This window comes from Cotesia glomerata, linkage group LG7, assembly GCF_020080835.1.
Source record: "Cotesia glomerata isolate CgM1 linkage group LG7, MPM_Cglom_v2.3, whole genome shotgun sequence".
NCBI lineage: Eukaryota > Metazoa > Arthropoda > Insecta > Hymenoptera > Braconidae > Cotesia > Cotesia glomerata.
Window position 1 is genome coordinate 21,323,439 of NC_058164.1, and position 27,959 is coordinate 21,351,397.

Here is a 27,959-nt window from a genome sequence, read left to right on the forward strand (position 1 = left end):
ACAATTCTTCATCCCTCGGTGGGTGAACATCCCTCGGATATGCAGCAGCAGTAGCAGTAATCCCCGAGATGTCTTGCCCCACTTTTATTTCGCGCGCGTGAGAGAGAGTAGGCGTCAGGGCGCGCGTTGAGGACGCCGCCCGTGGTCGTTCCTGGTCGCGGATTCCTCGTTTTTCTCAATAAAATATATATTTTCGATAAGTAAAACTAAAGTTGCTTTACTGGGCAAAAGCTTGCTCGTTCGAGCGACAACGACGGGTAGCAATGTCCTTCCAAGTAAACAAAGGAATGAATCCGAAGTGAATTAACTAAAAAATCCATATCCGTCCGTGTAATATTTATAAAATTGACAAAAATTATCCTGCGCCCAGTCATCGATTAAGTGAAAGCTCCAGCTCGAGGATGTGAAACGTAACAGTGTTTTTTCTTGATTGAGTGGCCTGGGTGCTGTCCTAGGCGAAGATGAGTGTGAGGGTGGCGACTAATATAAATAACTGGACTCATTGCTATTAAGCAGCCTAATTTCCGTTTAATCAAACATCATCATCATCGTTATCATCATCACTCATCTTCCATAATTACATTCTTACCCACTTTTTCTTATCTCCGATCGATAAGCTCAAGGAGTCCACGATTAAAGCGGGTGCGGCTTTTAATTGGAAATAATTATTCAATAAGGGATGGCTGGTGTCTCATCAGCAGCCATAAGAACACCCATGGGTAGAGCACGCATTTACCGAGGCGCCGGTTCACCGGCCTCTGAAATCGCCATGGACCCAAGAAGTCTCCAAGATTCATTCAACTCCAGCTCCAACACCTCATCCGGTGTTTATCTCTCTAGCAATCCACAGGTCTGCTTAATCACTAAGTATTTCTTAAGTCTACTCTTTCTTTCTATCTCCAAAGTTGAAAATCCGAGAAATTTGTTTGTTTTGCTGGGCGAGATGACCTGTGAATATAAGCACTGAAGGTTCGACAAACGAGCTGCTAAATTTATCCTCACGGGTCAGAGCCTATTGTTGTGATAAGCGACGAGGGTGGATCGTGTGTTTCTCGAATGATTACTCGCGCCTCTGACCCTCGTTCCAAACCTACCCATTCCTTGTAACTCCTCCTCACAAAATATTTTAATGTCCAGGTTGACGTTTCGACCCAAGTTGACCTCAATTCAGCGATGATCCACGACTGGGACAGACGGGCGACTCCTTTGTACTCGAGAGAAGACTTCAAAGAGCAGTACTGTATAACGAGCCGCCAATTGGACGCAGTTGAGAAATCCAGCGGTGGAATCTTTGGTTGTCTCTCTGCCAAGGGTCTATCACCCTGCACAGCCACCAGGGTTTCAATCTTGTCAGCGTGTGTCCGAAGTGCGTCAAGTGATGAAAATCTGTGTGACGCACCGTACCCACGAAAACCTTTTCAGATATTTTACCAGCAGCCTTATCCGTCATACCACCGAGGAATCACTCGCTATGATCTAGATGATGAGGAGTGGGTCAATACTTCGTACTTTCGAAGGCGTCCTACGTCTTTCTGCACCATTGCTGATCCGAAAAGGTAACCTACTTTTGTTTTTCAGGATATTGTCATTCAGTAGCTGTAAGTTTGTAGAATAAAATAAATCAGAAAGAGAATTGTCGGGAGAAGCTTTAGACACTCAACCCTCGGTCAATTTACAGGAGTGTTGTCATCATACATTCACTGTTGCATGATATTCTATTGTCCCGTATATATTTTTCTTCTGTCCGATCGTGCCCAATGGCACGCATCGTTTATACCCGGTTGTTTCCGTAGTATCATATTGGTATTGAAAAACAAGTTTGCGTTTTCAATTCAAGATAATGCCATTCATCACACTGTAGGGTGAGTCTCAATAGCAGGGATACTGAAGTAAGTGAGGCTGGAAAGTGATACAACAGACATAATTCTTTTTTTCCTATTCCTCTTTCCGTAATACTTTGTCTAGTTCACACGTACATACACACACATGCTGCCAGACAATTTAACACGGTAAATAAGTACAGAGAACTATTGGAAATGGCGATAGGGATGAGGATGGAGCTTAGTTTTATTTATTTATTAAAGCTAGGGTAGTGATGCAGTGTGCCGTTTTTTTGGCAGATACACATGGCTGCAGGAAGACGAGGAGTCGATGCGATTAGAAGGCCCAAGATCGGTATTGACAGCGATAAACCAACCACATGGCATCCACAAGCCGAAGCACGTAAGCTTTGCTCGTTCACATACGTTAACATCATTTGAGATTGCATCACGTAGCAAAAGTCCACCGAGACCACACGCTCAGGAACGTCTGATTGATACTCAGCCGACTGCGCAAGCGTGTGTACCAGCGGGAATGATCCACCCTTACCCACCTCCGGAACCTAAAATACTTATCTTAGGTAATGTTTGTCCGCGGAAATAAACCTGGATTATACTTTAATTAAACCGTTGATTGCAGAGAAAAATAAGCGGGGCGTTATGAAAACTCAGGCTACGCAAACAGAATTGCCAACGGGCTTGAGACGAGAGCCTCCGGTGACACTTAGTCCTAGGACGATACATCGGGTGAAGATGGTGTCCCAGGGCGCCCAGACCAACGGGATAATCAACGGCAGGAAATTGACCAAGAGCTATTCGGAAGCTGGCCAATTTGGCGCGCCTCTAGGCACTAATGGGACCAATAAGGAGGAGCCAGTCGAGCATGAACCCTTGCAGAGGACACAAAGTGAAGAGCCACCGAAATCTCCGTTTCTCATCGACTCGCCGCCAAAGTCACCAGCCAGAGACCAACTGGGCAACGATTCACTGGTAAACGGTGACCTGGAGCTCACGGGAAAGCGGCTCTCGAAGGAAGAAGAGGAAATTTTGATTGATTTTAAACCAGCGCCGGTTTCTCCAGATGCACGTGCGATGCTGAAACAGATGCCGTTGGTCTGGCGGAGGCCTATTACTCTCCAGAAAACGTTCTCTGATGGGGAAATCCAAGTAGAGAGACGCGAATTAATTGACGAAGCCGGAGCGCCAAGCTATCCTCACACTTGTCGTCGTAATTATAACGACATATGGAGTCGCAACATCAGGCCACCCGTCCAATTTTCATCTACGCCTGATGATTTATCGCTTCTACGCACTCAATCCCCTCATGATGATAATCACGAAGAGGTGACGAAATTCTTTATCCCAATCCGATCGATATTATGTCGTGCTAACTCAAGTATGTTATGTTCTAATAAATTCCAGGAATTCCACGAGAATATCATTCGCCGAGGACTATTTCGTAAAAGAAGTGTTTCACTAGAAGACGGCGTTCAAGATCTTGCTTCCAGTGATTTCAATCTACCCCGATCGCTTCCTACCTCCCCGACCTCGCCGACTGCTAGTCCGAGAATCCGAAAAATCGAAGAAACTCCGCGTTATGAAATACGCCGACCTAGTTTCCTAAGAACATGCCCAATAGTTGGACCAATTACTTCTCCATTTGCATCAAGTGACTCGTTGAATAACGACGTCACCAAGGACCACAGCGACGGGATTTGGAACGAATCTCAAGCTACAGTGCTTCAAGCAGACACTCTCGCTCTTCTCACTCCTTCGTCTCGTAGAAGGCATTTGCTACTACTCCAGCATCAGCAGCGGTCTTCTATGGACACTGAGACCCTGGACGTGGAAGATGACATCGAAATTTGTCCTCCCAGTCCAAGGATTCTTCTGGAACCACCATCGATTGTCAATACCCCCAGGTAAGGCATCATCCACTTATTGGTTATTTTACAATCTAATCTCCCGTTATCGATTTTTTTCTGATAGTGAGCCACTGTTGACCAATGGTCGTCCACGAAGTGGCCTTCGACGACGCAGTCCTGGGCCTCCCTACTCCTTGCCACAATCACAGTCATCAAGTGAGCTGGCTTTGAGCATCAATCGCACAGATTCCGGTAGAACAGATACCACCGATCGCTCAGAAGCCTCAACTACAGAAGACTACGTCACTGCCAACACCTCAACTGGCACAGGAACCACCACCGGAACATCAGCTACCATCAGTTCATGGTCACGACCTAGTGGGTACCATGCGTCGTCAAGTGCTGCGGCGTCTGCTCCCGCTTCTACAACTGCTACAGCTGCTGACGGTAGCTCATTTGAAAGTGCTAGCTCAATTTATAGCCTTGCCAGAAGCGAGGTAAGATATAATATTCACTATTCAATATATGATGATGATGATGATGATGGAAGGAGAACAGATCCCCCTTTCTTCTCTCTCAAGATGTGTGGATGATAAAAATCTTGAGCCGGGCTAGGTTCATTTATCATTTTTTCTATGCTTCTCCATTATTTTGTAGAATCATCCCCTTTTTCTGTACAAACGCCTCAATCATTCATAACACGCTCACCCTCAAGGCGCTTTTTTTTTTAAACTACATTCATATACGGTTCTAAGCTTTTTATAAACATACCATAATGTTTTCTTATGAATATTAGATGCGTTATTAAATTGTGTATGTCATAATATCACTAAAAATAATACAGGCGGTCTTAGAAGAACTACCACCGAGCCCCAAGGCTATCTTCGAAGAAATAGAGATGCCATTTGACCTAGCAGATCTAGTCCCGCCCTCACCCGCGAGATCTTCCAGCAGTAGCAGTTCTGGCAGCTACGATCTTGAAGATGCTATGCCGGATCCTTGCCCTGAATTCACAATGGCTCCACTGAGCGGACACGCCTCTGAAGCTGAATTGGATCACGACGTACGTTTTCTGAATATTTATACCCTAATTACTCAGATAACTAGAGTTTCCATTTCTTAAGCTGTCATTTTAACGTTTCAGTATACCAGAGCAACAGAGATCAGGCGACTGTCATCTGGTTACATTGAATCGCCTCCGGAACCTCACACCTGGACAGACGAGCCAAGACGGAAATCATTTGTTCTTGAGTTTCCGACTGGACTGGAAGACCACAGTCATCATTTAGACCGAGCAGAGTTGCTGTTGGATCCAGATGTCAGTCCAACTCCCAGCCACCGACATCGTCCACGTACGAAAGTTAACGCCGGAAGGTCTCCGTACAGGAACAACAAGAAGCGGGACCCGCAGTCTCCAATTTCTGCTTTATCGAGAAGTCCTCAAAAGGAAGAGTGGAACAGAGACATTGGAGACGACCCGGTCCAAATTCCGACCTCAGATGATTCTAGTTGTAGCCATCACTATCACATGCATCACCATCATCATCATGTACACAGAGACAATATGGAACGTCATCGCAGGACCAGAGAGAGCCCACGAAGAAAAACTAGTGGATACGTTTCAACCCGTCGACGAAGCAATGAGGTATGTCTATAGTAGACTGCGTCAGAATAAAAAAACTTTTTTTTTTGAGTAAATACATCTAAAAAGTTTCTTTGTTAGACCAAAAAAAAAACCTCCTAGAAGATGAGCTTGATATCTTGAAAATTAAGCTGGCGCATGGGGGGGTCCCCTTTCCCATTTAAAATACATTGAAAAAAAACTTTTCAGAAAAATCGAAAAGGGTCGGGTTCAAAAATGGTCGATTTGGCATAAAATGCCCCATGTATAATATAAAAATATAATATAAATAAATATATTTTTCTTGCTCTCCTAGCCGAAAGTGCGCTCTTCCTGGACGCACTTTACTCCAGGAAGAGCAACTTTTATGGCCTGCTCTAACGCATGCGCGCTACGCATATTTTCTGGCCGGCAGCATAGACCCTCGCTTTCTTTCGTACTTTCGTAGCGCGACCGGCCTATACAGCGAGTTTCAACTGTATATAACAGTCACAACATCATCTGTATGTAACGTGTCAGCGCAGAAACTAACCAAACAATGTCAAATAAATAAAGATAATTTCTAACTAAATTATTGTTAATGAACTATTTAATAATAATACAGCAAAAATAATTTATATAAAAATTTTAGAAAATAATATAAAAGTTTTGTGAATTTTATTTGCTTTCTTTTAAATTTTGACAGCTAGTAAAGTAATGTTTACAAAACAATCCATGTACTCTACAAGCTTCTAATAATTTAATTTCAATCTTTCTTAGCCGTCTAATTAAAAACTAATTTTTAATCAACTTAAAAAAATTAATTTTGTTATTAAATCGAGTATAAATATTTGTGACGAATTCTATGCATGTTATCTCACTTAATCAAGGCATTTGTTAATAAACTTCAAAATAACTTATTTTTTTTTTATTTATTAATTTTTACTTTTTTATTATGTCCGCCCCGACCAGCAAAACCTCGGATTTGCAAAAGTCGGGCGGCGCTCTCCTCACCCCCGGCAAAACCTCGGCTTCGCCTCGGTTTTGCAAAACCCCTCCCTCGGGGTGGCGTACTATCGGCTGGAGAGCAAGAAAAATAGTATACAACCCACGACCAGAATGTTGGATGCCTTGACGTATGTGATATGTTGGTGATAATATCCAATACGCCGAGAAATCCAACTTTCTGACCTTGGGTCGTAATATACTATTTAACTTCGCGCTAAGAAAATTGAAAATTTTCAAAAATCGGGAAGTTATTGTTTTTACCCCGTTTTTCGAAAATTTAGTTTTCATCAGATCTCGACGTTTTGAGGTCCTAGGAAGCTTCCCTGACTATTCCCGCGATGGTGTCCGTGCGGCTGTATGTATGTATGTGTGTGTGTGTGTCTGTGTATGTGTATGTATGTAAACCTCTCATAACTTTTGAACGGCTCAGCCGATCGGATCGAAATAGGTGGCGATCCAAAGAGTATCATTGCCATTAAATTTCGTGGAAATTTGAATCGATTCGGTTCGCTAGATTTTGAGAAATCTCAAAAATAAAATTTTCAAAAAATCATTTTCTTGGAATAACTTCTAAACGGCTTGACCGATCAATTCCAAAAATTAATCAGCTCTTAAGCTTAAAAAACCACGTCGATTGCCACCAGTCCCATCAAAATCGGTTAATTCGTTCGAGAGTTATCGAAAACGAAAAATTTCGAAAAAAGTGTTTTTTTTGAAAAATTATTGAGCCCAAAAAATTACATCAATCGCCACCTAAAAGGTGAAAATTGGTTGATTGGTTCGTGAGTTATCGTTGTCGAAAAAATTCGGAAAAAGTGAATTTTTCAAATTTTTCTAAGATTTTCGGTTCGATCAGTTTGTATCGAAAAGTATATCATAGATTCTGAAGAAGTGCGTGGAATACTGCCAACCGCGTAAAAATCGATTCATTCATTTAGAAATTATTGTAGTTTGAAAATTCAAAAAATACTCTTTTATTAAACTTCTATCAGCCTTTTGAGCTCGAAGAGCTCAAAAGAATACAAAAGCTATTTATTTGAGCTTGGAGAGCTCAAAATAATACGCAAATTGTATTTTTGAGCTCAAAGAGCTCAGAAACGTCATAAGTGCAATTTCAAGCGTTTAGGTACGGAATTGGCGGGAAGTTGCAGGGATGGCCTTTAGGGTCAACCGTTTTCCAGATTTTTTTTTCTTCTATACATAGATCAAATTTAGATATAATTGACAGACTGAATATAGATGAATTAAGTAAAGAATTTTACAAAATGAGATAATTTGTTGTCGAAAAAAAAAAAAAAAAAAGTTATTTTTGACTTTTTATAATTTTCGTTTTTAAAGCCTTGTAACTTTTTTCCTATGCATTTTAGCGAAAAAATGAAAGAGACCTTTTTTGTAGAGAATTCAATTTCCTACAAGATAACGAAAAGGGAAATTTGAAAAAATTTTTGACGATTTACAATGAAAATACAGAAAAAAGTTTTTTTTCAATGTATTTCAAATGGGAAAGGGGACCCCTCCCCCCCATGCGCCAGCTCAATTTTCAAGATATCAAGCTCATCTTTTAGGAGGTTTTTTTTGGTCTAACAAAGAAACTTTTTAGATGTATTTACTCAAAAAAAAAAAAAAAAGTTTTTTTTTTCTGACGCAGTCTAGTCTATAGTTGAAACAGAAGAAGTACTCTTTATCTTAGTTTCGCAAAAAAGTGATCTTCTTGTAATTATAGTACCATTGATGACTCAATTACAGGACAAAAATGCAGCATTCACTGGCAGCTTACCCAGGCGTAGATCTCGACCGATTGAAGACTGCTCCAACCGACTCAGCCCAGGAAGCAGGTACCGCAGTCCAGGCCACAACGGACACACCACGGTGATTGTAAAGTCTCCGTCGTGTTTGGAGACCAGGTTAAAAGCGTTGTCAGCAGAATCGTTGCGGTCTGTCAGTCCCGGAAGCGATAGTGTATTCTACAGTGAAAGTGCTGATCTGTGTGCTACCCACCACGACACTTCCCACTGCCATAGTTGTGGAAAGGAGGTTGGCTCACTTTTCAAAGATAATCCCAAAAATTCGACCAATCACGATCGGTTTCAGGTTATCGAAGAAATAGTCCAACCACCCGCTGGATTCGCGGACTCACCAGAAGGTCCGCGAACCATTTCCAAACATTCCGGGCACAGGTTGTATAAAAAGCTCGACAAGCGGTACAGATCAGAAGACCGTGGCGAGCGAAGGTATCATCGAAACAACGGAAGGTCTGACGTTCGAGCCAAATCCGAGGAACGTGGAGGTCGTCCTTCCAGCAGAGGCTCTATTGAAGATGGAATTCGACGACGTCTTCAAGCCAGAAGTACTGACGTCAGTATGGAAACATTAGCATGTACGTTTTTATCGTGATTCATCAATCATCTTCAATCATCCGTCAAGATTGTTAGTATCTTGAGGTCTTAATGGATGATGAATCATTTGCTTGCAGACCGGGAAGACGAAGACACTTACATCGAACCCTACACCGGAAACGAGTGGATTTACATTGGGGAGCTGGAAGAGAGTCATGTTTGGAAGCGACCCGACAGCCGTGATGGAGATGATGAATCATCAGAGGGTCCAATAAAAGACCGCAGAGGCTCACAAGGATCCACCCAAAGTGAAAAAGACTTCCGGAAAAAATACCAGACAGCTACTCATCGCATGGTACATCGTAAGAGCAGCGGAGAAATGTACAAGCGAATGCAGAGCAAGAGTTTCGGTAAGAAATCATCCAGATTACTTTTTAATATCATTAATGTGATCGATTTTTATTTTTCGCGTGTACATGCGTATGTTTCTTCATCAAATCTGAAAATTGAATGACTTGACCAATTAAAATCTAGCTTGTAGCCTTCGTAAAAGCTTAGTTAAACTTCTAGTGTGATGCAACACATACTGTTAGACTTAGATTCAAATCCCTTCGGAAATTGAATTCCTTACGGAGCAAGTCCTCATTAATTTTGACGTAACTCTCATTCCGCAACCAAAATACCAATTTTGATCGAAATTGACGATTCATTTTTCTATGAAAAATTTTCACAGACCAGACAACTTAACGTTGTAACATTTTTTGTAACGTGTCAATATCAACATAATTATGATAATTATTGTGTATAACGCATTATCTGGGTCACTTAAGCAGATGCTTAACATTCCCGGCCGTCAATCCGTTTGACGTTTTCTCCACCAATAAAATGAAGGTCGTTTTATTTTTAATCCTCTCTATCACGGTCGAGTCGTGTCTCAGTTGGCTTACGGCAAACTACAAACGCGTTCCAAGTATCCCTTGCACTTTCTTTTTTAACTTTTTATCATCATCATCTTCATCATCATCATCATCATCACCAACACCAACATCATTGTAAGCAGCGAAATGTATGCAGTATCCGCACGCTTACACAATTAAACACGCCTCACAAACCTTGGTTGTTTTTTTAACTTTCTGAGGCGTCATCTTATTATCCAGAAATCGTGTAACCACTCTAAAACAGTGCTGTCTACGGGACGGTTTCATGACACAAGACACACTTTACTAGCTCGAGTACTTTCGCTCGGTTTTTTTTTTTTTTGTTTTTACACTTTAATGTGCATTCCGACATCTCGTGTTACAGTTTTAAGTAGTCGTTGGCTATAAATGACTATGAATATTCTCGAGATCTTCGTTTTGGATCTATGCATTTCCTACAAGCTGCATATTAAATTTTTTTTTTTTTTTGTAATGATGTAAAACTTTAATATCATAAAATAACTTTTTATTTTAGGGTCTATAAAACATTTTAGGAACTCTTGAGCTTTCCTGCAGATTGTTTCATTAATATTTGCGTAAGCTGTAAAAAGTTACGGCAGATACTGTAATCGCTAGATTTCTGTAGGCGTTGCAGGCTTTAGGTGCCTATAAAAAATTTTATTCTTTATTACCGAGGCAGTTGCTACTTTTTTTTGAGATAGTTGCAGGGTTCTATTTGTATTTTTAGTAATTAGAGCAATCAGGTTCGCGAAAATAATTTTAAATGTTGAATTACACATGGAATCCCAGCGGGTATGGCGGAAAATAATGTGCTGAAAGAATAGCTTAAATCTTGGCACAAGCATTACGGAAGAATTATTTCCGCTATAACTGTGCAGTTAATGTCTTTGTAGCTATAATTGTGAAGGAAATGTCTATGTAGCGATAATTACGGGTGAAATTCATTTATGGAAATTGTTAAAGGAGCTTCTCTGCAATTTTGGTTAACTTTTAATGTTTTATGAAGACTAGCGAATAATATTCGAAAAATTCAATTTTTTTTCAGTTGATTATACTTTTTTAAAAATCAAAAAGACATGTTATACTTTTTATATAATAGATCTTCTTATGGATAATATGGACCTATTAAAAAAAGTATGGAACCCATAAATAATTTTGATGGATAGTTATCGTGTTTACAAATTTTACTATGGATAAAAATATTTTTATCCTAAAATTTTTTAAGAGGAAAATTTCCAACAAAAATGGCTAAAAATTTAATTTGAGGATAAACATTTGCAACTTAAATGTCACCTTGACTATCGTAACAAAAATTTCCGGATATCAACATTTTTGCTATCTAGATTTTTCTATAAAAATATTTATAAAGGAATTCTCTGTAAAAATCATAACAGAAATGTTTATAAATTCATTGTCTTGTTGTTCATATCCATAATTAATCCATAAAATGAAAACAATTCACAGTTTGATGGAAATATTTATTCGATGTTTATTTAAATTTTCCCAACGTTACGAAATGTTTATATTAAAAATATTTTGCAATTAAAAATCGTTGTAGAGAAAACCGTACTTAAAATTTGTAACATTTATTTTTTTTCTACTTCCCAAGTCATAAATAACTAAAAAGCATTACAAACGTAAAAATCATTTTTAAAATAATTAACAAACTCTTAGCACCAAAAAATTATATATTCTAATTAAATAGCACTACTCAAATTGAAATATGCAATCTAAAAATGAAAATCCGCGTGATTTTTCGTCTATTAGCATATTTACAAAAATAAAAAAGCTCAACTGGCAAATGGCATCTGCGAAATTTCACGATAAAATACACATGTGTCTTTCGGATGTTGATGTTCTCCGTTCACCGAATAAAAAAACTAATAATAATTACAAAGTATAAAAATGCCGGTTCTGTACTACATACTACATTCTATGTGTCATGTGTAACAGTTATAAGTGTAAGAGTTATCTTAAAATAGTATTCGCGTAATACATGACTAAATATAAACCCGCTGGTCTGTGACTGTTTGAAATTGTTATACATACATATATATATATATATATATATATATATATATATATATATATATATATATATATATATATATATATATCACTTTTTTGTCTCTGTTATAACTCGTTATATTTTGAGAGGGCGTCTCCGTCGGTACACTGAGGTAGGGTTTGGTAGGGTCGTGACTGGTATACCTATACCCAATATAATACAGATGCGTTGAGAAAACAGATGCGTATGTGTAGAATGTTGTACAGATAAGAAGGAGTAAGCTGAATAAGAGAAAGATAGAGATAAAGAGTGGATTTGTGCTGACGGGGTGCAGGGGTAATCTCAGGCCAAAGAGCTTTTGGCGCTAGACTCTAGTCAGTGGGTCAGGGCGGTAAGCTACACATTCCATGAGGCCGTTGCCTGACAATCACGATATCTCGAGCATTCTAATCACTTCTTAGCCTATCGTCAGTCATTATCAGCTCGTATAATTAATTAATAATTGAAAATTGATTGACAAACGCGAGTGTTTGTGTCCGCGAACCCGCGAATTGACAAAATGGTTTGCGATGCTGCCGGAGGATACCCCGCGGAATTAGGAGAAGACGTTTCGCTGAAGAGTTCCCTGGAGGAACTCTTGAAGTGCATGCTCAGAGTTTGGTGCCGCGAAGGACAAGCCCTTACAAAGCTAGGTGCTCCAGAACCTGGTAAATATTTGGCTTATATTGTTTTCGCTTGAAATGTCAATTAATATTCTTGGAAATTAGTTTCTGCTCAGAAAAAAATTATTGTATTAGAAAATATATTCCCCGTTTTTAATTTAAATGATCTGAATTTGAAGTTGTTAATCTGTAGTTAAACTTCGGAAATTTTTACTGTTTTTGATCTGTTTTCATTTGATTAATCGTACTTGAACTTACTGTTTTGTTTTCAAACTTTGAAATTTTTACTGTTTTTGATCGATAATTCATAGAAATAATATTATCACGAAAAGAGAAGATTTCGTCTAGTGTTTTCAAAGATTTTGATTCTAAATGTTCGAACGATAACAGTTGACTAAAGTTTGCTTGGAGACGATCAAAAACAATTAAAATAAAATACTGAAGATAGATACGCAAACTCTTCTGTGAAATAGGTACGCAAAATACAGTCAAATTAAATGAATCATTAAACATTTTAATTTGTTTTAAAACAAATAAATTTTTTAGTCAAACTATTTGGTGGTATTTTCAACTTTTGGTTGCAAACATCTCGCCAAACTTTCTTGAGGTCACTTTGTGTATAGTTAATTACTCATGGCTTAGACAATGTTGATCGCCAGATACAGGAATTTGGCAAATTGTCGGAGCCTCGACCTTGCTTGCATGTTTTTCACCGACCGACTCTAAACTTTAAAGTTTAAAGTGACTCTTTAGTAAATATTTACTACTACAGACTAAAACTACTTTGCACGTGTCAAAAAAAAACATCTGCGGCTGCTATTGCTTAAAGAGATTGCTTAGAGTCCAATGTCCAAGCGATTACGAGTAAAGCGATTACGACCTACTAATGGTCAAAAAGAAGACGCCATTTATTTAAAACGTGAGTGACTTACAATTAAAAAAATGCCATTAGAATATGACATGTATAGATCGATCACTCAAAATTTCTCCTAGCTGTATCCAAGATTGCTAAATGATAAAAAATTTTTGGAAAGAAATATAAGCAATAAAAGATTGAAAAATGGGTTTTTTTGGACTTGAAAATAAGCATCAACTTTCGACTTTTATATAATTATAAATTCAAATTATTTTTTCACGCTGAATTTTTTGGTGATTAGTTAAACCTTCTTAAACGCAATGATGAAAAAAATTATTGTTTTTTTCATAAAGTATTATCGTAATTTATAAACAATGGTCAGCCGCTATCCTTTGATCAAATAGAGATAGAAATTTGTTTCAATTAGCATTCATAAAGGGTGGAATATTAAAATTACGTGGAAATGATGAAATTTGCCAATACAAAATTTTCTGATTTATTCAATTTTTTAATTTAAGACAAGTGTTTACGGACCCTATAGACTTTAGACCCTTTTGTAATTGATCCGTTTTCCATAGGCGTAGTCACTGAAATATACCCGGAATGTCTTTTAAAAATGTCATAAGTTTTGAAACTAGTGTTTTTCCATGACATTTATGTGTAAATAATATTCGAAAAATGCGATAGAAATTAAAAAGAGAAAATTGGAGTTCAAAAAATCATTTGATTTTTGTAAGGCGAGAGTAGAGCACTACCTCATCTGCGTCGCTTAAGAGGCGTGCAAAAGTGATTTTTTGACATAACTTCATAATTTTACATTGAATCGTTTGTTAGTTAATAAATGATTTTTTCGTGCATGAAAAATTGCGTCGAATGCTGCAAGTCTCATCAAAAACGATTGATTTGATTGGAAGATATCACAATCAAAGCTTTTACAAAAAGTATGTTTTCAACAACCACTAGATTTTTAAACTCGAAAAAGTATAAACGTTGTGTTTTTGAGCTCGAAGAGCTCAAAACTTCAAAATAGATCATTTTTCGAGCTTTTTGTACATAGCGGGAAGTTCCAGGGATGGCCTGCAGGGTCAGCCGCTTTCTAAATTTTTTTTACATAACTTTTTTACATATATTCTATATTAATTGATGCATAGTCTAATAATATCTAAAATTCGTGATTTTTAGCCAATTGCAGCATTTTTTTGATTAATTCATTAATATCTCGAAAACTATGGCTTTTATTAGGAAACATCAGGTATTTTTATGTATACATTTATAAAATGTTCAAGGAACAAAGTCAAATTTTTTTGAATAATTTTAGTAAATATTGAAGATGTAATAAAAAAAAAATATAATTGAGCGCGGCGTCACGCTCATACGTTGACCAGTCTAGGGTTAAAATACCAAATACATGTAATCATGTCTTTTAGTCCAAGATCAATATTGCAGTAAAGTAAAAGACCCGATAAATTGTTTACAAGATTATGAATTTTAGTTGTAAGATGAATTTTATCATATTAACAAAGTAACTATCAGCTGATCCATGTAAAAAAACTAATAATTGACGTTAATATGTTGATTCTTAATAATTAAATTAAATTTTAAACTTGTAATGGATATTATCCTGTTGCAGCTACAAAACTAGGCCTGTAGTAGCAATAGGCTTTTTCTGTTGCAGCTACAAAACTATGTCTATAGCTGCTACAGGCCTAAGACCTGTAGCAGCTACAGTTTTTTTTTTGTGTAGAAACGGGCCAGATAAGCTGATCGTTAACATGCCCACGGGATGGAATTAATAATCCAATTAACCCATCTAAAGATAACATCTGAAGCCTTTCCGATGAGGACACTGTCTTCTAATTTCGTTCCATTTTCAGGTGAAAATGGAACGAAATTAGAAGACAGTGTCCAGTAGGACCTATTGGACCTATTGGAGTCCAGTAGGAAGTAACTGCCAGAAAAAGATCATTAAAATATCAGCTAATGAATCACTAGAGCAACTTACTTAATTGCCTCCTGACAAGTTTTTTCCTTGCAGTGGTAGGATGTCGAGATACAATCCTTATGTTCATGACATTGAGTGCCCAGAAGCGCGGAGACATTTTCCGCTTTTTCAGGTGATTCCTGTTCAGTAAATCAAAATTTATAGTCTAAAAAATTGATGCCTTCTGGCTGTAGCTATATATTCACTTACGTTATAGGAGATTGACATACTCGTTTGATTTTTTTTTTCTATGATTAGTTTTTGGAAAGGACACGGAAAGAAATTTTCTTTAAAAATGCCCGTTAAATTTACTGTAATCATGGGACATAATGCGGCCCTTTCATTTATTACCATTTTTTAAATGAAAATTATGAAAAAATTCATTTATTTTGTGGTAGACTTCATATAAAATTTACCGAAAATCGAATAAAATTTACAGTAGACTACGGTAAAATTTGTTGAAAAAAAGTTAAAAATTATCTCATTTATCGACAAATGATTAAATCATTCGTCCCACGATTACCGTGAATTCAACGGTAATTTTTAAAGAAAATTTATTTCAGTAAAGAAAAAATAATTTAGAAAACAATTTTTTTTTTAATTTACAGAGAAACTCTTAAGATTTGTTGTTAAAAATTATTGGGTTTTATTTTAGAACTTACCATTGGATTTCCGGTGCACAGTCCGAGGAAAGTTATGAAAGAAATTAGACCGAGAAAAGTTGATGAAGAAATGAAATTCATTTTCGTTAAATGTTCACTAATTTTATTATTTCAAAATTGTGAAGTAAAGTTTAGTGGCGATGCAGGCTGAATTTATACCAAACCAAATCGTGACTTCCAAACGTCGAAGGTCGCAATTTATTTTATAGCTTGATTATTTTTCAAGCTTGCAACGTTGCAGATTTTTGAAACATGCGACGTTCTATTGAATAAACTTTTTTTTTATTTAATTTTTCGATCTAGACTTTTTTTTTTGTTTAATCAAATAAAGAAAAAATATTGTTATGGAACTCTTAATTTAGTTTTTAACTTCCCGCTAAAAAAATCGATGATTTTCAAAAATCGCAGAGTTATTGGTTTCACCCCGATTCTCAAAAATCGAGTTCTCATCAGATCTTTACGTTTTGAGGTCCTAGGAAGCTATTCTGACTATTCTCATGATGACGGCAGTGTGTGTGTGTGTGTGTGTGTGTGTGTGTGTGGGAGTGTAAACCTCTCATAACTTTTGAACGGTTTGACTGATTTGAACGAAGTTGGTGGTGTTCGAAAGGGTTCAGCGAAACTTAGACTTCCACGTGAGTTTGAACCGATTTGGTGCTATAGGTTTTGAGAAATTAACAAAAAAAACGAAAAAGGAAATTGGTAAAATCATATTTTTTCGAAAGAACTTTTGAGCTGTATCAATTAATTCCATAACATAATCAGCTCTTAACTTGAAAAATGACTTTGAATGCCGTTTGAAAATTCAAAATCAATTTATTCTTTCGTAAAATATCGTTGACGAAAAATTTTGAAAAAAATGTTTTTTTCAAATAACTTCGAAATTTCTATTTCATTCATTTTAAACGTAAAGAAATAACTATAAGCGTTCAAAAAACTGCATCAAACTTCGCCAATCTCGTCATCAACAAAACCATGTCAATTCGTTCGTAGGATATTTAATTTTAAATGTTACAAAAACGTGATTTTTTGACATAACTTCATAATTTTATATTGAATCGTTTGTTAGGTAATAAATAATCTTTTTGTGTTTGAAAAAATTGCGTCGAACGCTGCAAGTCTCATAAAAAATGATTGATTCGATCGGATGATATCACAATTAAAGCTTTGACAAAAAGTATGTTTTCAACAACCACTAGATTTCCGAGCTCGATGAACTCGAAAAAAAATAAAAGTTGTGTTTTTGAGCTCTTAGAGTTCAAACTTCAGAATAGATCATTTTTCGAGCGTTTTGTACATAGCGAAAAGTTCCAGGGATGGCCTGCAAGGTCAACGGTTATCTAGATTTTTTTTTTACATAACTTTCTTACAAATAATCTATATTAACTGATGCATAGTCGAATAATATCTAAAATTCGTGATTTATAGCCGATTGCAGCATTTTTAACTTCCCGATAAGAAAATTGAAAATTTTCAAGAATCGGGAAGTTATAGGTTTTACCCCGTTTTGCGAAAATCGAGTTTTCATCAGATTTCGACGTTTTAAGGTCACAGGAAGCTTCCTTGACTATTCCCGCGATGGTGTCCGTGCGGCTGTATGTGTGTGTGTGTGTGTGTGTGTGTGTGTGTGTGTGTGTGTGTGTGTGTGTGTGTGTGTGTGTGTGTGTGTGTGTGTGTGTGTGTGTGTGTGTGTGTGTGTGTGTGTGTGTGTAAATCTTTTATAACTTTTAAACGGCTCGACCGATCGGATCGAAATAGGTGGCGATCCAAAGAGTATAATTGCCATTAAATTTCGTCAAAATTTGAATCGATTCGGTTCGCTAGATTTTGAGAAATCTCAAAAATAATATTTTCAAAAAATCGTTTTTTTGGAATAACTTCTAAACAGCTTTACTGATCAATTCCAAAAACTAATACGTTCTTAAGTTTCAATAACCACGTTGATTGCCACCAGTCCCGTCAAAATCGGTTGATTTGTTCAAGAGTTATCGAAAACGAAAAATTTCGAAAAAAGTGTTTTTTCCACATAACTTCGACATTTCTTTTTGGATCGTTTTTGATGAAATAAAATAATTATTAGAGCCCAAAAAACCAAGTCGATCGCTACCAAGAACGTGAAAATCGGTTGATTGGTTCGTGAGTTATCATTGTCGAAAAAATTCGGAAAAAGTGAATTTTTCAAATTTCTCTAAGATTTTCGGTTTAATCAGTTTGTGTTCAAAAGTATATCATGGGATTTGAAAAACTGCGTAGAATACTGCCAACCGTGTGAAAATCGATTTATTCATTCAGAAATTATTGCAGTTTGAAAATTTAAAAAATACTGTTTTATTAAACTTCTATCAGACTTTTCAAAAGCTTAGAATAGCTAATTTTATGAGCTTGGAAAGCTCGAAAGATCATATAAATTATATTTTTGAGCTCGAGGAGCTCAAAAACGTCATAAATGCAATTTTAAGAGCTTATTTATGGAATTAGCGGGAAGTTGCAGGGATGGCCTTTAGAGTCGACCGTTTTCCAGATTTTTTTGGTTAATTCATTAATATCTCGAAAACTATCGGTTTAACTACCAACTAGGAAACTTATCGGGTGTTTTTTTGTAGCCCAGAAAATTTAATGAAAGATTCCGAATGAATCTTTCTAATATCATCGATAATTATCAACTTACAATCAATCAAATATCGGTTAAGTTAAAAACTTACTTAAATTCTAATGGATTCTTGAAAAAAATATATTTTTTTTTTTTTTTTCAGAAAAAAAAAACCGATTTCTGTTTGATAAATATTTATCGGTGACTATAAAAAAATGAATCACAAATATTTTAATAAGTCTGTTACGAATTGAACGACTTTTCGTGAGCTTGGAAATTATCATCAGACTTACTACCGTCATTTTTAGTAGTCTAACACTGTAATAAGTGATTCATAGTTTTTAGCTTTGTTTTAAGTAAAAATATTTTACGCTACCTCAGAAGTTGGTTTAAAATAGAAACGCCGATGAGTTGGGTTCTATTTAACCGACTGCAATCGGTAAAAGTTATTTTTATAGTAGATCGATACGCAAAATATGGAGGAAGGGAACCCGAGTCGAAATTAAAAAAGTGATTTGAGCCTTATGAGCCTCCTTTCTTTTGTTGTTGGGTTTGCATTGAAATTTAAAACTGTATTTTCACCCTTATCGGCCTAAAAATAGGCTGTTGAGGTCGACATCACAGTTTTAAAACTGTATTTTGAGCTTAAAGAGCCTACAACGAGGGTCTGTAGGTTGATTCCATCTTTTTATTTTTTAGAACATAGAATTTTTTCATAATAGAAAGAATTTTATAAGTAAAAAACTGGACTTAGAAAATTTTTAACTTATATCTTTGCAAAAAAATTTTTTAGTGTAGTTGAAATAAAAATTATGACTATTGTAATTAATGTTGCAACAATTTATCAATAATCCATAAAATATACGGACGGTAATAAGCAATAACATCTCAACTTATATTTTTTTTAACGTTTATCGTTAGCATATTCGGGTTAATATATGGGGCATTTCATGCCAAATCGACCACTTTTGACCCCGCCGATTTTCGATTTTTCTGAAATTTTTGTATCTTTCTCTACCCTACTAAAAACAATTTTTAAAGTTTTTTCAAATTTTTTTACCCAACCAAAAAAAAGTTACGAGTTATTTAAAAAAAAAATAGCTTTTTTTTGTTAAACAACCATAACTTTTTTGAAAATTGACTTATTGGGATGTTTTTTTTTTAATTTTTGTTTTAAAATGTACTTTTTAGAAAAAAAAGTCAGAATAATAATTCGAATTCATATTTAACGTTTTTTTTTTTTAACCTTTTAGAAGAAAACGAAAATTTGGGGATGATGCTCATTTTTAATTTTCGATTTATTTTTTTAAAAAAAAACCAGTATATTCCGCGAATTTCCTGAAATTTTCAGTGGCATTTTTTTTTCTTTCTATTTTTTTTTTAGAAATGAAAAAAAAAATTTTTTCCTTCAATGTTTGTTTTTTGTTATACCACTCTGAAAATTTTTCACCAAATTTAGAAAACTTCAAAATCCGAGAAAAAAAAATAAAAAAAAATTCAAAATGACAATCATCGATAAGATTGGATTATTTTTTCGTATTTTTTTTTTTTTTTCAAAAACTAATGTCTAATTGTGAAAGAATACTCAAATTCTCCTGAATTTAGGATATATCAATTATTTAAACGTGTAAAAAAATAAAGTCATATTCCATTCAAGTTTACTGTTTATAAATCATTCAACAAAAATGTTTTAGCTGTGTAAATTAAAATAAATTCAATCAAATTTTATTTGAAATTAATTGCCTCAAAATTTTTGAAAGTTCATACGTTGCTCCAAAATGGATCGAATAACAATTTAATTTTTTTGTTTTTGCATGTAGTTTTGGAAAAAAAATACAAAAAAACATTCAAAGCTTCTTATGATTTTTGATCTGACTTTATTGAAAAATAATCAAATCTTTTTGATGATTATTATTTTTAATTTTTGTTTTTATTTTTTTTCTCGGATTTTGAAGTTTTCTTAATCTGCTGAAGAATTTTCATTGGTTTTACGAGAAATAAACATTTCGAAAAAAAAAATAGAAAGAAAAAAAATTCCACTCTGAAAATTTCAGGTAATTCCCAGAAAATACTGAAGTATTTTATAAAAAAAAAAAAAAATCGAAAATCAAAAATGGCAATCATCCCGAAATTTTTGTTTTTTTCCGAAAGTTTCAAAAAAAAAAAAAACGTTGAATATGAATCCAAATTATTATTTTCATTTTTTTCTCAAAAGTACATTCAAAAACATTCATTGTAGATTTATAAAATTATCTACTTATACATGCACTGATAGAAGGATTTGTTTATAGTTAAAAAGATTAGTTAATATTTAACAAATCATTTATTATCAGCCATTTGTTAGTCTTTAATAAATATTTCTTAGTATTTAAAAAGATTTATTAATATTTAATAAATGAATATCAGATTTATTAAATACAAACAAATCATTTTAAATACTAAAAAATATTTGTTTAATATTAAAAAGTGGTCTCTAATAAATGATTTGTTAACCACTAACAAATATTATCCACAGATTCGGTAGAATCTGGCGCCAAGTTCCGTTCAAATCCGTTGTAAACGGAGCGCCAGACTACCGACTATGTTTACTGTAAGCAGAACGGTTTTTTGAGGTTGCGAAATTTTATTTAATTCTACGGTACTTTTTTTACCCAATTCGTTTATCATAACAGTGATTTATAATTTATTTCACCGTATTAATTAATTATATTCACTTATAACAATTTATTTACTTGAAATTATTAAATTTTATCATCACATACTATAGCTCGCTCAGAAATTTCGATCCAGACTTTTTTTTGATGGAGAAAGGTCAGCGCCACAGACTAGATAAAATAAAAATGTGTAGTAATCCTCCTATAGATACGCAACTACAGTTAAAAAAAGTAATTCACAGCTTACATTTACGGCCGTCAGGGTGCACTGGAATTATATCTACATAAGCTGTAGCTTCAAGGGGATAGTTTGCAGTAAAAAATGCTGCCAACGCGAGATTTAAGTTGGTACCAATTGTAAATTTTCATTATAATTACAAAAAATACTAAAATCCGAACAAAAACAGTTTCACTGTAAAAAAATCGCGCCAAGTCCACGTTCATAAGACTATTAGGAAAAAAAAATTTTTTTCTTTACAAAAGGTACAAAATTAAAAAATGGAAAAATCTAATTAACCGATATGATTGTTTATGATTTTCGGAAATTAAAAATCTTATTGTAAATTTAAAAAAAAATTTTAGAACGTACTTGGTGTGCGTCATTGTGCATTTCAATTTTTTTAAAGTCCTAATAAATAGATTTTACGAATTTCATTAAAAGTAAAATATTTTGCAACCACGCACACTAAATACGTTCTAAAATTTTTATTTAATTTTTAAATTTACAATAAGATTTTTTTTAATTTCCGAAAATCATAAACAATCATATCGGTTACTTAGATTTTTTAATTTTTTAATTTTGTATCTTTTTGTAAAGAAAAAAAAATTTTTTTTTTCCTAATAGTCTTATGAACGTGGACTTGGCGTGATTTTTTTACAGTAAAACTGTTTTTGTTCGGATTTAATACAAATAAATCCTTCTATCTGTGTGAAATCGCAAAAATGATTCTACGATATATTGTTAAGGTACTTCGTTGCTTTAGAATTTATAATTTCTTTGAAATTAAAAAATAATCGAGGTAAAATCAGAATTGAAAGCTTAAATTTTGATGGAATTATCTGTTTAGTATATGGAACTATATATTGCTGGAGGGCCTGGCTAACAATTTTTGAACTTGACAAAACTAATAATTTTCGTAAAATAAAATTTTTTTTTAAGTTCCTATCATTTCATCCGAAAAATACTATATATTAAAAGATTGTTAATCATTGGAGTAACAGACTCTTAGATAGAAAAAGATAATTTTTTATGGTAATCACAAAATACCCTCTGGAGTAAAAAAAATTATATAGAATTCTATATGATTCATATGAATTATATGATTCTTTATAACTTTATAATGTTATATCAGGGCATATCAGGACCTATTAAAAAATAATGTAAAATTAGATATGAGCATATCAAGCTATATCAAGTTTGATATAGACATATCAAATTGATAAGGCTTGATCAGGCCTGATATGGCCAATTTTCATATCAGGCCATATCAGGACATATAAAAAATTAAATATGGACATATCAGATCATATCAGGCCAGATATGAACATATAAAAAATTTTTATATGGCCTTATCTGCTCATATCAAGCCTGATCAGAATATTTTTTCACGGGATACCACTTGTAGGCTGAAATTATGGTTCTGATATACGCGTCATTGTAGTCGAAAAAATCTAAAACCATAATTTTAACCTATAACTCCTCCAGTAGGTTGTGGAGGCTCAAAATATGTTTTTAATTTTGACTCGGGTATTCTTAAAAGAAAATTTTATTTCGTCATTATAAATATGAAAAATAAAATTTACTTTCGCCTATTAGGTATTTTTAGGTTATTAAGTATTATTAATTAAAACAATCGGAACACCATAATACTTGAAGGCATATACGTTCAGATTCGAATTTGCTAAACATATGAAAATATCTATTGCAGAGAGCGACAAAACAGTGATTGTAAAACGAGAAGCTGGAGGCGAATTTGGGTTCCGCATCCATGGTTCCAAACCTGTGGTGGTGTCTGCAATTGAGCCAGATACTCCAGCAGAAAGCTCTGGTCTGGAGGTGGGCGATATCATCATGTCAGTAAACGGGAGGAGTGTGATGGATGCAACCCACTCAGAAGTGGTACGATTGGCACATTCTGGACCAGATATCCTGGAACTAGAGGTAGCAAGAACTTGCAATGTCCTGGCCCCAAGAGTGGCCCGAAGTCCAAAGGAATCTGGAGACGTTGCTGTTTACTCGGGGTACTTGTGGAGACGTGCCACCACTGTGAATCCTGCAGGTATTGCCACTGATAAGTGGGTCCGAAGGTGGTTCGCTTTGCGTCGTGATAATTGCCTTTACTACTACAAGACTGATTCGGTAAGGATGGTTAAAAGCTGAAGAATCTGATGATAATTTAATAATTGATGTTTTTATTTTGATTTCAGGATGCTCAGCCGGTTGGAGCAGTCATGCTCTTGAAATACGATGTCGAAGCTACCCCTGAATTGAGGAATTTCAGTTTTGTGATTAGGAAACTAGGAGCACCCTCGCATCATCTGGCTGCTGATAGCGAAGAAATGATGCAGAATTGGATCACTGTTATCAAGGAGGCTGTTGAAAGAAATAATCAGGTAAAGAATCGTTCATCCGATTATCAAATTCTCGGAAAAATTAAGACTTTGATTGAACTGCTGCAATAACTTGTTCATTTATTTAAATTTAGTTGTAAATTTAAGGAGCTAAAGAATTTTCCAGTTTTTTGCATGCTTTAAGCTTGAGCATGCCTTAAGCTTGAGCGTGAAGGTGTCCTCTACTATCGCCTAAAAATCAAGGTCTAAACATTGTAAAATGTTAAACTTTCCTGACTAATCTAAGAGATTAGAGAACAAATTTTTGAAGTCATTAAACTTTTCGCACGAAGCTTAAAATTTAGAAAAAAAATCAAATATACACTTAGAAAAAAAAAAATTATACAAAATTTATCGGAGATTGCATGTGTCAACAGAGAAAAAAATGTTACAATACAATTGCACTTTTCCCCTTTTCGTTTTTAAGTTGTATTTTAGTCGGAAAATAAAACGAGGTCTAGTTCGGTCATTGTTGCAGACGGAACCGCATTGACCTTAAAAACAATTTACTAGAACAAGCGTTCTAGTCACTTGAAACCAATAGTGGAAGCGTGAATATAATTTTATTTTCACTTCCCACAGTGAAAAGTCGATATAATAGTATTGTGAATTACAACGGGTCAACTTTTAGAAATTAATTGCTGGTTCTAATTGTGATTGTTAATTTTAACTACCATGATTGAATTATAGCTGATAACATATAACTACGAGTGTTCTAATGACCTAAAAAAATAAAAACTTCAAGGACTTGAGAAAAAATATAAATATTTACTTTTATTCTTTAATTTTAACAGGCGGATACATGGTTAGATGCTTCGGTGCGAATGCAGCAGTTACCAGCCTGTTCAATTCAGCGGCCGGACTGTTTTGGCTACCTGAGTAAGCAGCAAGACCGAGCGAAAAAGACCTCGTCACCCACTGGATGGTCCAGGAGGTACTGTGTTCTGAAAGACGCTGCACTATACTTCTACGATGACGCTAATGCGGAAAAGGCTTTTGGAGTTGCTTGTCTTCATGGATTCAAGGTCCACGGTAGCGCGTCCCACGGAGGCGGTCGCAAACATGCTTTCGAACTGCAGCCACCCGATCCTACCCAAAGGAGCTACACTTTTGCTACCGAAACCGAAATGGACAAAAAAAGGTACAAATTTATTGTATTTATAGGAAATTTATAATTATCGATAAAAAGGGTTGATGAAGTTGATTATGCGTGACCACATGTGATCAGGTGTGATCATGACCATATGTGATCATATATGGTCATAAGTAACCATAAGTGATATATATACATATAAATCACCATATATTACCATAAGTGGTCATATGTGATCAGTGATCACTGATCATATGTGATCATAAATGGACTATGTGGACACTGTTATGCATTAATGTGTTAAGTGCTATGAAAATCCTATGTACTTAACACACTATTGCATAACACAGTTCATGTATGTTCATATATTTAACCATTTGTGATCATGAGTGAATCTATGTGATCATATGTGATCACATGTGACCATATATGATCATACATTTGATCGTATGCAACCAAAGATGCTTATATACGGATCATAAGTAACCCTATATGTACATATAAACCACCATATATTACCATAAGTGGTCATATGTGATCATAAATGACTATTTATGTTTATATATCTAAGCATATGTGACCATGAGTGGATCTATGTGATCATATGTAATCACGTGTGACCATATATGATCGCACATTTGATCATATGCGACCAAAGAAAGTCATATGTGATCAGATATGATCATAAGTAACCATATATGTACATATAAATCACCATACATTACCATAAGTGGTAATATATGATCACTGATCATATGTGATCATAAACGACTCTGTACGTTCACACGGAAAAAAAAGTGGCTTTAAAATCTCATCAGGTGATACAAAAATTGTATCACCTGTGAAGTCAACAGAGGTGATGCTAAATTTACGCCACCCGTTGATACAATTTTTGTATCTAATGTATTTTAAATGGGACTAACTTAACGGTAATATTCGTATCCTCAAACCTTGAAATAAATTTTTCAAGGCAATATTTTTTTAGCATTGAACATACAAAGTCGTCGGCCATGTTATTTTCACGTTTTTTTATAACAAATTCTTAATAAATAAAAAAATACATACGACACAAAACATCAACAACAAATATAACCTATGCAATATTCAGTCGCATGCGTGTAGCGCACTCATAATTTACTTCACTGTGATGTGGAATCTACATCACGGTAATACAATATTTGTATCACCTCAAACCAAAACTAACGCCACTCGGGCAATCGGGTTTTTACATCATTAGTGATGCAATTTTTAAATCATCTTTTTTTTCCGTGCATATACCTAACCATATGTGACCATGAATGGAACTATGTGATCATATGTGATCACGTGTGACCATATATGATCGTAAATTTGATCATATGAGACCAAAAATGGTTATATGTGATCATATATGATCATGTCTGACTGTATGTGACTATATGGAGTCATATCAGATCACATATAAAGTTTAATCTCTTCCAAACACGTCACACATGAACCCATATATATAAGTGATCATATGTGGACTCATGCATTATCATATACTAATGTGATCCAATAAAAATTGATATGTGATCGTATGTGACGTTGATTCTGGTACTATTTCTTTACACAAAGAATCATTATGTAACCATTTTTAAACATATATGAAGTCACACATGTTTATATGTAATCAGACAAAATTTTCAATGGTGTAACTGAATATCGATGAAATAAAACTAGTAACTAGAGCTTGACATACAAAATAACATATCATATGTGATCATTGATCATATGTGAAATCGTACAAGCATAACACGTGTGATATAAAATTTTATCGTCGATGATACATAAAGTTTTAAAAACTAGTTTTATATACAGAGTTACATAGTGTCATATGTGATCACATGTAAAATAACATATTTTTAAATGTAGTCAGACATGGTCATGTATAGTCATTAATGATTATACGTACTAACATAAATACGGTCACATTTGCACTATTTCTTTATGAGGCGTTTTTCCGCCCTTTCTTCGTAAAGTAAATAATCGATGCCTATTTATAACATAAATGAACAAGGTCTCTAAATAATTATTAATAGCAGACGCAATAATTAGATTATAGAAAAAGGTTAAGAAAAAAAAACAATATTATGCATAATTATAAATATTATTTTTCAGGTGGCTGGCTGCGCTCGAGTACTCAATCGATCGGTGGATAAAAGTAGGTTGATCGGTTCCGTTAATTGCTTACAATTAGAACTAATTTATGACTTTAATATATTTATAAATAATTATATAATTAATAAAATAATGAGTACGTGGATCTTGGTTCAATCATGAAGATACTAACGACAATGTTCATCGAATTATAAACAATATTAATATAACACAAAGAATACTAAATCATATATATAAAAATAAAAAAATTATATATATGAATATAAATGTTAAAATTTTTATTTTTAATTCGATTATATACGAAGTATATACATAAATATATATTATAAAATATAAATAACAAAACGAATCCTCGCCGTCCCTAACGATATCGTTCATGTAAAAACAACTATTGTTGTTTATTTAAATTTGTAAAATCATTTATTTATGTCTAAATAGTTTAAATTTTATTTATTTTATTATTTATCATTTATGTATTTATTGATTAATAAATTATTATTTATTTCAACAGACGTTTTAATGCACCACTTAATCACGACGCTTAATATATTAAAAACACAAATAATTACAATCATAAAAATTACAATTAGTTTTTTAATATTATTATTTGTATATTAGGTATATTGTACCATAGAAGAATAAATAAACATAAAGAGATTATTTAAAAAAAATATATATGTATAAAAACAAATAAACGGGTGAATGTATGTAAAATTATCGAGCAATAGTTTTATGTAGAGTTAATTGGAGTATTAATTGGGACTCGATTTATCCAATTAGTAAATTAACCAAGTAAATAATTAATTAGATGAATATTTTTTGGACTAAAACCGTAATATACTTGCTTGTCGACGATTATTATTACAAGTAATGAGTCGGCTGTTTAAAGTAGTTGTCATGGTACAATATTGTCAAAAAATCAGAGATTATATGCGCCGCAAAAGTATATAAGCTTGTAGCTAAGTAATCCATCATTTTTACGCAAGACTGTACCCGTGGAGACGCAACCAATACAATTGTTTCTGTCTGGCTCCGTAGATATATAGTTTTTCATAAATTGTTGAACTTTCATTTGTTATTTATAAATAATTAGACGGTCAAAAATTTTTTTTTAAACTCACAACAAATACATTAAAA

The 27,959-nt window shown here is 34.3% G+C and overlaps 1 protein-coding gene across 2 annotated transcripts; it reads left to right on the plus strand.

Moving 5' to 3' along the window:
- The first annotated feature begins 39 nt into the window (after positions 1-39).
- LOC123268575 lies at positions 40-27,944 on the plus strand. Of its 2 annotated transcripts, XM_044733791.1 has the most exons (15): positions 40-850; positions 1,138-1,556; positions 2,121-2,401; positions 2,461-3,164; positions 3,243-3,742; positions 3,810-4,182; positions 4,530-4,748; positions 4,830-5,330; positions 8,040-8,327; positions 8,385-8,670; positions 8,767-9,039; positions 22,909-23,339; positions 23,408-23,593; positions 24,385-24,731; positions 26,823-27,944. In XM_044733791.1, the coding sequence occupies exons 1-15, from the start codon at positions 680-682 to the stop codon at positions 26,872-26,874; spliced, it is 5,031 nt and encodes a 1,676-aa protein (XP_044589726.1). In that variant the 5' UTR covers positions 40-679; the 3' UTR covers positions 26,875-27,944. The 2 variants fall into 2 exon arrangements, with proteins under 2 accessions (XP_044589726.1, XP_044589725.1); XM_044733790.1 differs by having other exon boundaries at positions 8,040-8,670.
- Positions 27,945-27,959: the final 15 nt, after the last annotated feature.

Coding starts and splice junctions, on each gene's coding strand:
- LOC123268575 (XM_044733790.1), top strand. CDS start 680: ATGGCTGGTGTCTCATCAGCAGCCATAAGAACACCCATGGGTAGAGCA. Junction 3,165..3,242: donor ATGATGATAATCACGAAGAG/GTGACGAAATTC, acceptor AATAAATTCCAG/GAATTCCACGAGAATATCAT. Junction 3,743..3,809: donor TCGATTGTCAATACCCCCAG/GTAAGGCATCAT, acceptor TTTTTCTGATAG/TGAGCCACTGTTGACCAATG.